Source organism: Pollachius pollachius (assembly GCF_949987615.1).
Source record: "Pollachius pollachius genome assembly, chromosome: 1".
Classification (NCBI taxonomy): Eukaryota; Metazoa; Chordata; class Actinopteri; order Gadiformes; family Gadidae; genus Pollachius; species Pollachius pollachius.
In genome coordinates, this window is record NC_136934.1 from 34,649,484 (window position 1) to 34,666,961 (window position 17,478).

The 17,478-nt window shown below is 48.9% G+C and overlaps 1 protein-coding gene across 1 annotated transcript; it reads left to right on the forward strand.

Annotated features, from left to right (window-relative positions):
• Window positions 1–1,099: 1,099 nt before the first annotated feature.
• On the forward strand, window positions 1,100–14,439 carry prdm1a (PR domain containing 1a, with ZNF domain). The gene is made up of 7 exons (XM_079754324.1): window positions 1,100–1,294; window positions 3,341–3,685; window positions 5,790–5,909; window positions 6,945–7,197; window positions 10,338–11,470; window positions 11,663–11,791; window positions 11,940–14,439. The coding sequence occupies exons 1-7, from the start codon at window positions 1,271–1,273 to the stop codon at window positions 12,570–12,572; spliced, it is 2,637 nt and encodes an 878-aa protein (XP_079610450.1). The 5' UTR covers window positions 1,100–1,270; the 3' UTR covers window positions 12,573–14,439.
• Window positions 14,440–17,478: the final 3,039 nt, after the last annotated feature.

Here is a 17,478-nt window from a genome sequence, read left to right on the forward strand (position 1 = left end):
AAAGGCGAGAGTTAAAAGGGAGAGGAGGCATCGGGGTTTATTCACTGATTTATGAGGAATGGAAAGTTGTGCCTTTTTTTAATCCAGAAATCAGGAGACAGAGTGAGAAAAGGGACCGAAGAGAGGGAGACAAGGAGTAGAGGGATACACTACAGACTTTAGTTAATAAAAATATGTATGCAGGAAAAACAAAATTAAAGCATTAGAGAGACATAGGAATTGTGTGGGAGTTTAAATAGAGTGTGTGAGAGAGAGAACAGAAGAGTGTTGGAGGGACAGAGCCAAAAAAATGAAGGAAGAATCTGAGACAATTAGGGGGGATTTCCAATTTGGGGGGGCTTTGGATCCGAAGAGAATAAAGGAGAGAGAGAATATGAGAGAGAGAGAGAGAGAGAGAGAGAGAGAGAGAGAGAGAGACCTTGAGACACTATGACGAGAGGGACTGAGAGACTGGAGGAAGCATGGATTTCTTCAAGGGTTGATCAGTGTTGCCCCCTAGAGTAGAGAGAGAGAGAGAGAGAGAGAGAGAGAGAGAGAGAGAGAGAGAGAGAGAGAGAGAGAGAGAGAGAGAGGGTTTCCTGGGGAAGAGGGGACATCCTGTGACAGTGACTCAACGCCCTACCCCCAACACACACGGTTGTTTACCCCATGTTACAGTCTGACAGACATTTCCTTTGCATACACACTCAATATGTTTGCTAACTGGAGATTGGGACACATGGAAAGAGTCTATCATGTTTTCTTCGTAACAAGGAAAAAAGGAGTTGTCATTCATAACAAAGTTGTGTGCGTGTGTCTGTGTGTGTATGATTGTGTTTGTTTTAGAGTGTGTGTGTGTTTGTGTGTGTGTTTGTAGATGTGTGTATGTGTGTGTGTGTGTGTGTGTGTGTGTGTGTGTGTGTGTGTGTGCGTGTGTGTGTTTGTGTGTGTGTGTGTGTGAGAGAGAGCGAGCCTCAGGCAGTGAATGGGCAGGGAGTGACAGAGAGAGACGGACGAATAAGGGAAAGGGGGCGGAGTCGCAAAGCCAGCACCAGAGCAAATTAAGAGAGATACATTCATACACAAGGCATTAAGCAGGGCACACAGACTCTGACGGCAAACACACTCACACCAGGACACACACACACACACCCAGGGACCCACAGCGCGCTTTGGAATAGTGGTCTGAGCGGAGAGGGAGAGGACTAACAACTACACCTGTCCCACACACACTTACTGCAACTCCTCTACACCCTCGGCCACGGAGGACGACAGAGGACTAGTTGTCCTTATGTGTGGCTTGGTGAGTCACCCGGTAAGAACACACTTTGTTACATCTTTCTCAATTTGTGCAATAAATCGAAAAAAAGGCTTCAGAGAAATGGTCTATTCTGTGAGAAATTAAGGGGCTTGGTCTTGTTTTGTGTGCTGTGTTTTTGTATATTGCGTTTGATGGATCACTGGTTGAATTGGCTGGTCTTCTCTCTGAAGTTTTCGTTTTAATCTGAGCACTTTTGGGGATGTTTGAATTTGGTGCCTTTGTGATTTTATTAAGTTGTTTTTATTCTTTCGTTAAAATAGGTCCGAATTGATGGCTTGGTTGGTGAATGTATTACAATTTAAATTCAAGGAATACAATGCATTCATAATTAACTTGTATTACTTTGAGCTCATAATGGAGAGTTTAAGTAACTAAGTTAGTACATGTGGACCTACACCACAGTTTCCCAGTTTATCTTTTTATTTAAATATTTATAACGTAGTATTTTCTGTAGCTGTCAGCCCGGTGTAGTGTTGACCTAATCTGTGATCTGCTTGGAGTGAATAGATAAACTCAGTGTCTTCTCCTTAACAGTTTCACTATTCGTTTGAAACTTACTTGCAGCTGTTATGCAAAAGAAGATTTCAGTGCTCATAGGCCATAGGTCTTGTGAAATTATTTGGTAATATTTTCTGAAGCGCCGTGTTGTGTTTGAGCTATGTAAAAAAGCTTTTTGTTTTTTTGTCAGCAAATACATCCGCTGCAAAAGTGAGAAAATGTTTTCATGGTATCAGAATAGCTGTATTTGAATATATATATTTTTTGTAATTATCTTGCCCTGAGTAAGCTGAACAAAAAGTTGAAAAATATAATTTTTCAATTTCAATTGCTTTTTTTTTTAGAGAAGGGAAATTTATATTAGTGTTGATTTGAATATAATTAAAAGAAGACTTTGAAGTGGTTTGGTTCTATTTGATTGGAGATTAAAAACAATTAACTTCTTTGAGTGATTTTCTATTAGTGAAAAAGGCCTGAATATGAAACGGCAAAACACTGCAGGATTTGTCTTTCTTTCAGTTTGTTCTGATTGGATTTCTAGATGTATTTTTAATTGGTACATTTTTGTGTGATTTTTCCTTTTTTCCCTTCCATGTGACTCTGAAATTATAAGATCTTTTTTCACTAGAACAGATTCACCTAAGAGAAGTGTGTGGCCGGCTACAACTTGTGTTGTGCATGTTGTGTGCTTGGGATGATCTTGGGTGGGTTCATGTTTGAAGTTTTGTTTGTGCTGCTGTGGCCCCCCAAACGGAAAAGTTTTCTCTCCCTTCCCCGCCATCCTACACACACACACCCACATGAGATCTGTGTGTGTGTGTGTGTGTGTGTGTGTGTGTGTGTGTGTGTGTGTGTGTGTGTGATGATTTGCTGGTTCCGCTGTTGTGGCGCTCTGCTTCCAATTTTAGATCCATTGAGACACAGACAACACTTCCTTCCCCTGTCTTCTGCTCAGAGATATTCCCAAAAATAAACATCTGATAGACGCTACCAAAGTGCTGCCTGAGGTCCATTGGCTGTCCCCAATTTACAACCATTTACATAACTGTTTCCGTCTATTTACATAACAGTTTACTCCCATCTACATAACTTAATTTGCAAGGTATAATAATTTGAACCATGCTCATTTCATCCCATCCATATAATTGTTTCCCCCTTTTAGTTGTTTTCCCTTTTTTTGTTGATTGGACGGCACCGCCTTTCAGACGCACCCACACACACACACACACACACACACACACACACACACACACACACACACTGGAGATCACCACTCTTTTACACTCTGTCTCACTTCACTTAAGCGCCCGCGTTCAATCCCACTGCGTGACAATGCACAATGGTTCTGCATGCGTCTTTGTTTTGGTCGCGTTGCTCAAGCGGCAAAAAGGAAAAGAAAAAAAAAAAGACATTGGCTGAGGTTCCCACAGTATTAGCCTCTTGTTCTCACAGTGGCTGTAGCTCTGACGTTAGTCACCTCGGACCATGGGCCTGAGTCACCAGATCTAATGGCTCTATCTGTCCCCCTCTCCCTCTCCGCAGGCGACCTCTCATAGTTCCGCCATGTTGACCAGTGAGGGGGCCCACGCCATGGAGCACGACGATCACAAGATGGAAACTGACTCCCATCACCTCGCCAAAATGGCTGACACGGACACCTGCGCGGAGGAGGCCGGCGCCCAGGCCGGAGCCAAAATGGTCTCCAGTAGCTCGGAGGTGGAGCAAGCAGACATGACGCGGTGGTCGGAGGCAGAGTTTGAGGAGAAATGCACGTACATCGTCAAGGATACGCCCCGGGAACCGGGGCAGCAGAGCGAGGGTCTGACGCGGGCCGAAGCGTCGCTGCCCCGCAACCTGGCCTTCAAACACCCGTCAGAATCCAAAGAGGTGAGACACTCGCACACACTCACGGGCAGACACACTCACAGACGGTGGATTTGAAAGCGGCATGCTGAGCAGACATTACACACACACAGCAGACATACACATACATCAGACATTAATCCCACTCACACACGCTGGCTCGCTTACTCACAACAAACACCAATGTAGAAGAAGGGAAGCCGCCTGTAAATGTATACACACACACACACTCACACATCCAGTGAGTCAGGCATGGCTCATGCTGTGTGGAGATAGCCTGGGGTGGCTGTGGTGGGGAATCTGTTCAGGAATCCCAAATGCACACTAGGGTCTTTCTCGCTCTCCTTCTTTAATCTCTCTCTCTCTCTGTCCCACATAGTTAGTTTGACACCGTCTGATGAGGGAATACAAATGCATCTAGATAGTCTTTTTGTAAGTTGATACAGCCTACACCTCCTATTATCAGACGGTGATGAATGCCCATTAATCACCTTAACAGTTGACAACTGGTTAATCTGTGTTTGTGTGTGTGTCAGGGCGGGGTGGGGGGGGGGGCTGTAGTTGCCTGCTCTGAGGATCTGCTAAACCTCTTGCAGTAACCCTCCTCACTGCTAGAGGGCGCCCAAAACACTCCTGTAACACATGATGAACCGTTTTTTTTTTTTCCTCTTTGGGGTTTTACCCTCACAAAACGAGGGTGTTTCATAAATAGCTGGTGTCCCGTTGACCTGCAAAAAAACACATAGAGCACCAGGATGTGGTGAATAAGGTTACTGGTAGGAATTGCTAAACGCAAACAAACGAAACCTTCCAGGTGTCGATGGTGAACTGAGGGTCAACTTTAGATAAGCTATGGGACCGGCATGCAAAGAAGTGGGAAGTGAATTGATCGTGTGTGTGTGTGTGTGTGTGTGTGTGTGTGTGTGTGTGTTTTCATAATGTGCTTGAGGGTGCATGACTCCAGCTAGGAGGTCAGTGTCCCTAGTGATTTCAGGTAAAGGGTCGGGGGCTTGTGGGTCGCTCGTGATTTGGGTTTGTTTGTAAGCTGATCAAAAGCCGCCGATAATAGATTTTATCATCAGCAGCTGCTTGTGTGTTGTTATCACTGGGAAATGGTGTGTGCGTGTGTATGTTTGTGTGAGTGTGTGTGAGCGTATTACATGCTGATATGCAATCAAGGCAAAATTACATCTGAGCGTAGAGAACAGAGCTGAGATGGAGTGAATGAGAAAAAGAGAGAAAGAGGTGGAGAAGAAAGGGAAATAGAGAGGAAAGAGAGAGGAAGAGATATGGAGAAAGGTTTAGAGTTGTTGTTTTAGGAGAGACCTATTCCTCCAAACTGATCAAAGAGCAGGGAGGGAGTTTATTTTGGGGATCGTTTTAAAAGGCTGTTAATAAGTGAACCCCCCCCCCCCCCCCCAATTAAAGAGACATGGTCTGTTCCTTCCTATATTAGAATGGGGAAGGGGGGACTTCCCAAGTTTTTCAGAAAGAAAGGGGGGGGGGTGTTTGAATGGGATATGCGTAAAGGGAAGTGAGGATGTGTGTGTGTGTGTGTGTGTGTGTGTGTGTGTGTGTGTGTGTGTGTGTGTGTGTGTGTGTGTGTGTGTGTGTGTGAGCCCCTGGCTCCTGTCTCATCTATATAATCCCTTGCTCCCTTCCTCCTTTCATTTCTACTCCACTTTTCTCTACCTCCACCGTCCTCTGTGTCTGCGTGTGTTTGGTTGTGTGTGTGAGAGTGTGTGTGTGTGTGAGAGTGTGTGTTTGTGTTTTTAATCTCTAATCTCCATTGTCTGTGATGGGGACAGCGAGGGAGGAAACAAAAGAGTCATGCCTTTCAAGAACCCCCCCCCCCTTCAAATAGAGTTTGATGTGGTTGGGTGTGTCCCATGTGGTTAGACCTGAGAGAGAGAGACCCTGGTGGTTGCACGAGGATTGGGACGGGGGTGGGGTGGGGGACTTTGTGTGTGCGAGCGCCTGTTTTATGCAGGTGATATGACGATGTATGCCGTGTGTGTTTGAGAGAATAAATATTAACACAAATGATGAATGAATAACACAAATACCTAATACCTAATACCTACCTAATATGTCCCTAACCCTTATTGCTGCATGTGTGTTTGTGTAGGTGATTGGCGTAATCAGCAGAGAGTACATTCCTAAAGGCACGCGCTTCGGCCCCCTGGTGGGAGAGATCCACACTGCAGACAGCGTACCCAAGGACGCAAATCGCAAATACTTCTGGAGGGTGAGCAATCATACCCACACACACACACACACACACACACACACACACACACACACACACACACACACACACACACACACACACACACACACACACACACACACACACACACACACACACACACACACACACACACAGACCCATCTCTCTTGTTGTTCCTTTCTCTATCTCTCTTCTATGGTAATTGGTGTCCTTTTTCTAGTGAATTATAGAAAAATTTATCATCAAACCACAGACATATAACCAAACACACCCCCCCCCCCCACACACACACACACACACACAGTAGCAGATACCTTCTTAAGTATAGGGGAGTGGCGGAACGTGATGTCATCTTAAAACCAAGCACAGGAAAAAATTATAAAGTACACATCACAGTTCCTGTAAGTTGCCAAACACACGAACGCACACACAAACACACACACCGTTGTTCCATCCATATGGTTATCTGACTGTGAGATCGCAGTCAAAGCCACATAAGAGCCGTGCACGTAGACCACGCACACACCAGCACTCTGACTAAAGACAGAGCGAAAAAGAAAGGAAGACAGCGAGCTGGGTTTTGGTGGTTGTCGAGTGTGAGCGACACGGCAGACTTATTCTGTGACTCAACACTTTAGATGCGGCCGCAAAGAGAATCTCCTCTTTCGTCTCTCTCTCTCTCTCCTTCTCTCTCTCTCTGTCTGTCTCTGTCTCCTTACCCCTTTGCTTTATACCTCTATCGCTATTTCTCTGAGATGCACAGAGGAGAGGAACAGAGGGAGACGGTAAGAGAGGGATGAATGAAAGAGGAGGATGAGGGGGAAGTAGAAGTGAACAAGAAACAAGTGTAGGAAAATAAGGACCGACCCGGAACCTCAAAAAGAGCAAAGAACTGATACACAAGGTTCATCATTTTCTAACTTGTATGGTTCATGTGAATATAACAGAACAGCCATGCTCTTTATGTTGTAGTTTTTTTCATACAACTCTGGCGCTTATGCTTATGTCATTTCTTACTAACGTGTGCCGATCTATATCCTCCCCGCCCTCCAGATCTACGCAGAAGGCGACTTCCAGCACTTCGTGGACGGTCTGGACGAGAGCCAGTCCAACTGGATGCGCTACGTCAACCCCGCCCACTCGGCGGTCGAGCAGAACCTGGCCGCGTGCCAGAACGGCAAGGAGATATATTTTTACACCGTGCGGGCCGTCCAGGCCGGGGCCGAGCTTCTGGTGTGGTACTGCCCCGACTTTGCCCACCGCCTGCACTACCCGTCCTCCGGAGAGCTGATGATGCAGAAACTAAGTAAGGAGAAGCTCCTCGAATCAATGCTCACAATGGGGGTTCTGGTGTACTGCCTCCGCTCCTAAAGCCTAATAATGTTTCAGCATGTAACCTGGTCTAACGCCTTCCGAAAGCTAGCCTTTCATTATCTACAAACACACACACACGCTTTGCATATACAAACACAGTGTACGAGTGGCAAACATGAAGACAATACACACACCAACATGCACAGACAGTATTCACAAATAGAGTACACATGCCTCCCGTGTGTGTGTGTGTTTGTGTGTGTGTGTGTGTGTGTGTGTGTGTGTGTGTCACTACTGACAGTGTAATTACACAGTGAAGAGGGGGGATATGGCTCTAATGCCACAGTCTGACATACTTAAAGAGACGCTTTCAACATGAAAGCAAACGAAATGTGCACACATGGCCATCAACCGCAATAAAAGGATCAGTGAGTGTGTGTGTGTGTGTGTGTGTGTGTGTGTGTGTGTGTGTGTGTGTCGTGCCAGAGGGAGAGCTTGTATCATGAAGTTACAACAAGATTGGAGAGAAGCGTGTAATGGCCCACGATGATGAGACTGAGATTGTAATTGTGAAAGGGTTTGTCTCTATGGTGGCTGTGTCAGGGACACAGGGTTAAGACACCAGCGTTAAGACACCCTCAGTCCCTTGCAGACGGGACGGCTAGAAACACCCCGTGCCAGATGTAACATCAGAGAAATCAGTACTTTCTAATGCTTCACAGCCCTTTCGTTTTAAAGAAGTATCACTTTAAGCAGTCTTATGTTAAATGGATCCGCTCACAACATCACACAAGTGTTTTTTGTGTGTGGATGTTGTGTGTGTGGATGTTGTGTGTGTGTGTGTGTGTGGTGGGGTTGGGAGAGGGCTTCCGGGTGCACCCTCAGTGTAATGGTAGCGTCAGGGGTGGGTAGCCCCCCAGACAGGCCAGCCCGGGGGACTCCAGTACCTGGGGAAATGCGCATGTCCAAAGGGAGAGAGAGGCGGTGGGGGGCACGATCCCTCTGGCCCTTTCAGAGCTGGGAGCCCTCTGGCTCTGTGTGTGTGTGTGTGTGTGTGTGTGTGTGTGTGTGTGTGTGTGTGTGTGTGTGTGTGTGTGTGTGTGTGTGGCCTTTAATTACATACCCCCCTGTCATCTAACCCCACAGGCTTCTATCGACCTGCCTATGACTGGGTGGGGATTGAGTGTGTGTGTGTGTGTGTGTGTGTGTGTGGGGGGGGGGGGGGGGGGGGGGGGGGGGGGGGAGGGGGCACATCTGTCTGTCATGTGAGCATAAGACTGTTCAGCTAAAAGTTACTAACTTTCTCTCTCTACCATGCGTGCCCTTTTTTAATTTTTTTGCCACACTCGCTTAGGCTGACTTCCTTTTATCTCCGAGACGACCGCCCGTGTGTGTGTGCGTGTGTGTGCGTTTGCATGTGCGTGTGTGCTGGTGAAAGAGCAAGAGAGTGTGGGCTGGAGCGATGGAGAGGAGAGAACGGCAGAGGGCTATTTCGCTCGATTTATTTGTCACTTGAAAAGAAAGCAGAGCGAGGGAGGGAGTGGAGTGTGTGTGTGTGTGTGGGGGAGAGAGGGGGAGGGGGTGGAGAGAGGTGGGGAGGAGGGGGGCGAGGGGGGGGGGGGCTGTTGACTACTTGAACTTCCTGGCAGAAGGGTTGTGGTGACAGATTGATATCTCGAAAATGGCCGCCCTGTTTGTTTTCTGGAAGAAAGAGGAAAGGGGGGAGGAGGACAAGGGGGGAGGAGGACATGGGGGGAGGAAGATGGCAGAGGAGAAGCCAAACAAACTGATAACCCCTGTTTACACACCACCGGTAGACCGGTCGGGAGAGGACCTGTGTGTGGGTGTGCGTGTGTGCGTGTGCGTACACCCGTGCAAAGGGGCTTTCAGAAGGCTTTAGGGACACAGAATAACTTTTGAGGGACACAGAATATCAGTATTGAACACAAGTCCACAAAAGAGCCAACACACACACACACACACACACACACACACACACACACACACACACACACACACACACACACACACACACACACACACACACACACACACACACACACACACACACACAGACAAACACACCTAGTTCCCCTGTGGGCGACCCTGTAGTAAAAGTTGACTGCACAGTAAATGGCTGGGATTACAGGGAGCCACTTTATAAAGACTGGCCAGATCCAGCCGACAAGACGCTGTACTCCCGGCGCTCCGGGCCTCTCAGGCTGTGTGTGCGTAAGTGCATGGGGAGTGTGTTTTCAGAGATTCAGAGCTCTCTTCCTAATCCTGTCTTTCATCGTGCCCAGAACACAGTAGGTGTGAATGAAGGAGCAGGAAGCTCTTCCATTTAACGTCTGACGTGGAAACAATAATGAAAGACATTTCTGACACGGCTGCTTTTTGTGTATCCCCCCCCCCCCAAAAAAGTGATTAGATGTCCTGAAGTGGAGTGTGTGTGTGTGTGTGTCTGTGTAACAAAGAATGATCCTTATGAAATTAGGAACAAACAAATCAGACAGTGGCCTTTGTCTCCGGGGCCCCTGTGTGTGTGTGTGTGTGTGTGTGTGTGTGTGTGTGTGTGTGTGTGTGTGTGTGTGTGTGTGTGTGTGTGTGTGTGTGTGTGTGTGTGTGTGTGTGGAAAGCAGGTGGGGGCGGGATATCATTCAGCAGGAAACCTTCCATCAGCTTTGTCAGGCTGCATTTGATTTTTATCTTGATTTTAATACACACACACACACACACACACACACACACACACACACACACACACACACACACACACACACACACACACACAACACACACACACGCCCCCAGCTGTCACGCCTCACTTCCTGTCTTTAGCCCCCCCTACCTCCCACTCTGACAAGTCGTTCGTCACAACTGTCTCCTTAATTGGACCGCTGGATTACTGATAGTGTTCCTTCAGTGGTCCTAAGAACACTCACGCACACGCACACACGCACGCACGCACGCACGCACGCATGCACGCACACACATTCCCCTCAGAGTAAAGCTCTCCTCTGACAGACGCTGCAATAGATTATGTTCCACTTTTATCCCTGTTTATTTTATTGATATATGGCGGGGCTCAGCGCTAACCCTCCCCCCTCCCTCTCTCCCCCCCCCCTCCAGAGCAGTCCCTCCTGGAGGCCAAGCACCAGCAGGCCGACAGTGAGGAGCGCGGGCTGCACACCTCCTCCAGCCCACCCTGCATCACCCCCACCCCGGCCAAGAAGGAGCACAGCGTCCTCTCCATCCTGCAGGGCACACACTGCACCTCCTCCTCCACCCCCAGGAGGGAGCCCAGCCGGCCCATGCCCACCCGCCCCCGCTGCCCCGACAGCCCCGAGCGGCCCCTGTACCCCCGCGCCGTGTACCCCGCCCACCGGCCCCGCCCCCACGGCCCCGAGGACTACCTCAGCCTCACGCCCCCGCAGTTCGGTTACTCGGCGACCCACTCCCCCGGCAACCAGTCGTCGGCGACGCCCAGTCCGTCGGCGAGGAGCAGCCCCGAGACCACGCCCCACGGCAGCCCCTCTGTGCCGGCCATGTCCCCCGGGTCCTTCTACTCCCCCTACCCGGGGTACTCCCCTCCCTCCGCCCCGCTCTCCGCCCCCTTCTACCCCCCGGTGGGGCCCTACTCCCCCTACCTGCTGCCCCACCACTACCCGCTGCCTGGCGGCGGCGTGCCCACCGTAGGGGGCATCTTCCCCAGGATCTACCCCGTCTACAGCCGCCTGCTGCCCCCCCACATGCCCCTGATGCCCGGCGATGCGGCCGGGCGGCGCTTCCTGATGCCTGACCACGCCCACCACCACCACCACCACCACCACCACCCCCACCACCCGTCGTCGCTGTCCTCCGCCCACAGGGACTTCCTGCTGCCCGCCCCCTCCAGTGCCTTCTGCAACGCCACCTCCCTGAAGGAGAAGTCCGCCCCCCACCATGCCTACCCCGCGCAGCACGGACCCCCGCCCCACGGGAACCACCGCGCCGCCTCCAGCGGGTCGCCCACGGCGGGCACGGCGCCCCCCAGCGAGAGGCTGCCCACCAAGCCCACCGCCGCCCTGCTGGGGAACGGCAGCAGGGACGGCCACCGCTCGGAGGACGAGGCCATGAACCTGAGCAAGATGAAGCGCGGAGGAGGCGGGGGGAACTCGGCGGGCTACAAGACGCTGCCCTACCCGCTGAAGAAGCAGAACGGCAAGATCAAGTACGAGTGCAACGTCTGCAGCAAGACCTTCGGACAGCTGTCCAACCTCAAGGTGAGCCTCGCAGCTTAGGCGCCTTCAGCCCGCTGCTTACCGGGAGTGGCCGGTGCTGTGGTAGAATGATGACGTCGTTTTGAGCCTTTCTTGTGTTTCTGTCATTGGCGTTCTTCGGTGTGGTGCTAACGCTGAAACACACAGTAGTATCTTCGTCCATCCCCTAATCTATTTTCCTCATCGCATCCTCAGGTCCACCTGCGTGTCCACAGCGGGGAGAGACCCTTCAAATGCCAGACGTGCAACAAGGGCTTCACCCAACTCGCTCACCTCCAGAAACACTTCCTGGTCCACACCGGGGAGAAGCCCCACGAATGCCAGGTAAGAATAAGGACCCCTCCTCTCAACGCTAATGTAGATTCAATCCGCTGTCGGAGATGAACTGCTATTCATTCACCGATACATGGATCGTGCGTATAGACCAGGTTCTAACCCCATGCCCTGTTTTACTCCCTCCCTCCCTCCCCAGGTGTGTCACAAGCGTTTCAGCAGCACCAGCAACCTGAAGACCCACCTGCGGCTGCACTCGGGCGAGAAGCCCTACCAGTGCAAGCTGTGCCCGGCCAAGTTCACCCAGTTCGTCCACCTCAAGCTGCACAAGCGGCTGCACTCGCGCGAGCGCCCGCACAAGTGCCTGCACTGCCACCGCCACTACATCCACGTGTGCAGCCTGCGGCTCCACCTCAAGGGCTACTGCGCCGTGGCCATGCAGGCGGCCGCCAGTCCTTCGGTCGCCCCTCCCCCCCAAGCCCACCTGGACGAGCTGCAGCGCATCAACGAGGAGATCGAACGCTTTGATATGAGCGAGCACGCCGAGCGGCTGGAGCAGCTGCAGGGCGGAGTGGAGACCGAGGCCATGCTGGAGAGCCAGGTTCTGGGCATGCTGCGGCGGGAGATGGAGCTGAAGGCCGCCGCCTCGCCCTACGGCTCGCACCACCACAAGGGCGGCGCCGGGGGAGTTGGCGAGCTCATGCTGCCCGGGGCGGGCTTCAGCCTGTACCCATCGTCGTCGGCGACGGAGACGTCCGTCATCAAGATGCGACACAGTAGCCCCGCCCATTCGCTGACGGTCGGCGTCACCGTCAAGCAGGAGATGGAGTGACCTTTGAACCCCCCCCCACCCCCTCTCCTAACAGCCAAGCCAGGGGTCTCATTGAACTCGAGACTTAAATGGCTGAAAGACAACTGGGTTGCCAGGAGCAACGCCTGTAAATAAATGTATGACCCGGTCGTCAACGGCAACGATGTTGTTGGCACAGACGGGTTGTTGTTTTTGTTGTTTATTTTTTACCTATCAGGGACTTGCGTTCTCAGGGTTACAAGAGGCACTGTCCCAAAACTACTAGTCGTGGTTTCAGCTTTGCGCTACTAAGAGACAATCACCTCCAATGGACTGAATCTTTGATGTAATTAATATAATGCTACTATCATTATTGTTGTCGTTATAATTGTTATTATTATTTGGTCTTTAATTTCAAATGTATTTTTTTGTCGATTGATTTAATTGTCATATATCTTTAATTTATTACATGTTTTTTTTGTCCTCTTCCAAAGCAATAAGTGAAAGAATAGGTGTCTGTTGTCATTTAACAGCAGCTGTCTCTGAACTCTGTATAGATGGTCCTCCATCACTATGCTGGTCATCGACCTGGCCTGACCCTTAAGCAACAGGTCTCCAATCTTCAGGGTTTCAACTTTATGAATTGTTTTCAATGATCCAGTCGGGTTGAAAGGTTTCGTCTGGTTTATTTTTTTTACTGCCAAAGTTGGGCACATACATTGTAAATTCAAAATGGAAATCTCTATTTGAACTCTCACCTTACCAGCCAGCTTTCCTAAAACTTTTTATTCTAAATACTTAATTTAAATTAACCAAAAAGGGGCATTTTTGTATATTTGTGACAACGGTTACCTCATTATGTGTGTATGCATGTATGAATATGGCGTGGCTGAAGTGTGCGTGCGTGTGTGTGTGTGTGCGTGCCTGCATGTGTGCGTGTTCGAAGGAACAGCTGAAGGTGGGCGTGTTCTATTTATTTGCTTTTGCTACTTGAAGAAGAAGGAGAAAAACCAAAACTGAACTGGAGCGTCCGGAGCTCCGATGGACCCGCAGCGGGAACGACCCCCGTCTGCTCCGTATGTAGCACATAGAGGAGGCCCTGGAGGTCACCCCTAACCCCACCCCTTACCACTCCTCTTCCTCCTCCTCCTCCTCCTCCTCCTCCTCCTCCTCCTCCCAAACCCTCACAACACTGTCAATACCAAACTGGGGCTGAACCCACTCGGACTGAAAACCTTGAGGCTAGCAAACCAAAGCACACTTTTCAGCTTCTCACACCAAACCCCACCAACCACCAAAAAAACAAGGAGCGATCAAAACGAATGAAAAGGAGTCCGGATCGGCCCGAAGAAGAGCTCTACTGTCTGTCATGGTCTTCCTCTCTCGGGCGGTGGTCTTGTTTCATATTGTATATGTCTTTTTTTTTGTAACTCTTCTTAAATTGAGAAAATAATGTACCAGCCCCCGTTGATGTTCAATCTAGTATTCTAAACTGGCGCACACATGCACAAGGGCACTACGGCCCTCCAATGCACTGCCCCCCCACCCCCTCTTCCATTCTGTCCAGACCCCTAGTGCCCCGCTAACACTCATACCACTTACACTGTGTACAATTAAACTGACATGGGTTGGAACTGTAGCATTGAGATCATTCTAGAACTCTCGGTTCCCATGGCGAAAACCACCAGGCCAGAAGCTGTTCATCAAAACCTCATCTTCCTTTTGCCTCTCTAATGTACCCCCCTCACATTCGGTTGCTCTCTCTCTCTCTCTGTGTCCTGGCCTGATGTTTTGACCAAAGTCTTTTGATCAGAGCTTTATATTTCCAGATGGGAATCTTCTCTGTTTACATTCTGGTTTACATAGTTATTTATGTGCAAAATTGTCAAATTGTAAATTATGATATAAATGTTCACTGTTCACTAATCTGAACCCTCTGGCTTTGTGTGATTTGTTCAGTAAAGTTTTTCTATTTCTATACCTTTAAAAACACACCACCACGTATAAATCACATATAATCATGTATAAATCAATAGGATATACACTCTCATTTTGTGGTGTGTCATTCACTGTCCTGCTATGTATTCAATAGTTGAGATCAGTAAGGTTTTGGACTAGGTTTAGCTATAAGCATCATAAGAGAAGCTAGTCAGAACACCTGCAGCTATAGCAAGAGTAAAATGGCTCAGCAGTGTCAACCAAAGAGCCAACCAACCACCAACCAAAACCACCCAGCAACTCCACCACTCCCTGCTCGTCTCGTGAATCATTATCTCTTAACGTCTGTCCTCAACCAACTGATTCCTGGTTCTAAAACAGTGCAAACATGTTAGAACCCAAACCAGTTCTCTGCACTCAGAGCCAGTCTGGTCAGCCAGCCTTCAGCCCCACCCTGGACAGCGGAGCAGATCCTGCTCCATGCAGAGTTCAAACACCCGCCACTGGACCCGGGACACATGCCCTGGGACGTGGGCTCATGAATCTTTATGTCCATCTCTGTGCCACGCCGACCTTTAACACAGGTTCAGGAAGTAGGAACACATTTCTCTGTGCCCTGTGGGCTGGACTTAATATGGTCTGTCTTATATCCTGCACTTTTCTGTCCCTCTCTACATCCCCCCAAGCCCCCAGAAAAGTAGTAAAGTAAAGGATATGAATTGTAGCTCAATATCAACGGGGAAAGTACATATTGGTGTTTTAAGTGTTGCCGATGAGGTTGAGCTATAGTGAGGAAAGAGTCACTCTGAACTGTACAATTCTGTAGAAGTAAAAGTAGTTATATAGGCTATGATAGAGAGATTCATGGACAGACACAATCAGCCGGCTAGATATCTGACCATGTCACGGTAAACATATCCACCTCCGCAGTGGTTCTGCTTCTTCATCACCAGGTTGGACATTCCCCCCCTGAGCTGACATGAGCAGAAATTTTTACTCCGACCCCAAAATAAACCAAACCATCGCTCTTTCACTCAGCGTGTTTCGCTCTTGCACATCTTGTTTCTCTTTCCTGTTTACGACTGCATCTTACTATTACTAGTGGAGGGGAAACTTCTCAGTCACCCGTTGACACAGCAGGTTCCAGACGAGGCAGACAGTGGAACCAGCACTGACACTATGAAGAAGGGGATCCACGGAGACACCGCTGACCCGGCATGGTGCCGTGGAGCGCGGGCGGTCCACTGTGGCCCACTGCTTAGGGGCTTTCCTCATAGTCATGTGATGCATTAGCAAATAAGGTAGTGTATGATCCTATTGTATGAACAGACTTTTTCACACATCGTATTTTTTAACAGCATGACCGAATTTATTATCCGGTTGTTAGTTGCTAAATTAAGATCAAGTTAACTTGTTTTTTTGGAATTAGTTTGATCATTTGATCTAATCACTCGTCTGAAGGGTTGTTTGAGTCGATTGTTGCAGATATGAACTCATGAGTCAGATCTACAGTATATCTCATCTCATTCATTCATCAAACCATGACACACAGAAAGATCAGATACACTACATATCAGATCGGCCCTCATCTAATCTGCTGTCATCGTACATCAATCCACTCGACAATCTATCAATTCTGTCATCATATATATCAAACAGTTTCACATACATATATCACACATATTCTTATGCCAGATCAAGTCTCATACATAATATCAACTTTGCTGTCCTACATGCATCCAACAGGCTCTCAGAGCAGCACTGAGGGCCTGTGTGTGGAGAGCAGATGAGAAGTCATCAAAGACCACGCTGAACCGAAAGAGAATAATCTCTATGCACTCTTGCGTCGACAACCACACACACGTGCGCGTACAATGATATATATATATTTATGTGTGCCTGACTTCAGAGCCATATGTGAGCCCACTGGACCCGAACCAGAGTGTGTCGCATCCCTCCCCCTGTCTTGAGGAAATAAATCCACTGGTGTTTTCCTCCCGATATCCAATCTCTCTTTGATCGTCACACTTTCAGTCTTGCTCAGAAGTGATGTCACTGCATGGCGATTTGTTTTGGTACACCAAACAAACAAGTGTACACAGACACGCAGACACACCCACACAACCACATACACCCATCCACACACATATTTGAACATTTAGACCTAAACAAAACTTTGCACATGACGCCATCACTAAAAATGTTTTACGGTAATACATTTGTTTTGTTTTCCGTCGTCAACAGTTTTACCGTAACTGATAAGGTCTGTCACCACGGTTGTGCTCCCTGACTAAGAACACAGACACACATCACTGAAACACCAGCTCAGCTACACCCTGTCCTCCGCCCCCAACAGAAAGTCATGCTCCTTTCAGGGTAAGCTGGAGGAGGAGGAGGAAGAGGAGGAGGAGGAGGAGGTGGAGGAGGAGGGCGGGCTCACCGACCAATGCAGTCACAGAGGAGAGGCTGGTTCTGAACCAAAAGGGAGGAAGTGAGGCGGGAAATAGACACAGGACAGTGGAAAGTCAGGGGTTGGAAGAGACAGTGGAGGGGACTCTGAGAGGCTTAGATAAGAATTAAAGAGAGAAAGAGATAGACATACAGATAGACTGACAGGCGCCCATTTTTCTTTCTTTCTTTGAAGTGCTATATTAGTTTGTACCCTGTTCCTGGTTCGTATATTTCTTGCTGGCTTATACTTTAAAGGAATACAATACAGACACACACAAACACCCACACACATATTTAAACAATAATAAAGATCAATGAAACAGATTCAGATCACATTGCGTTTCGGGGTCTGTAAATATGTAAATGAGGCTTGGGTTGAATTGATAAATCGTGTTTGTGCATGTGTGTGTGTGTGTGTGTGTGTGTGTGTGTGTGTGTGTGTGTGTGTGTGTGTGAGGTATTCACATGTGTTTACACCACTCCAGATAGAAAGTGGTGTTGACCAGATCAACAGTGCGGAGATACTGGCAGGAAGGATGTGTCCTCATGTTTTGTAATT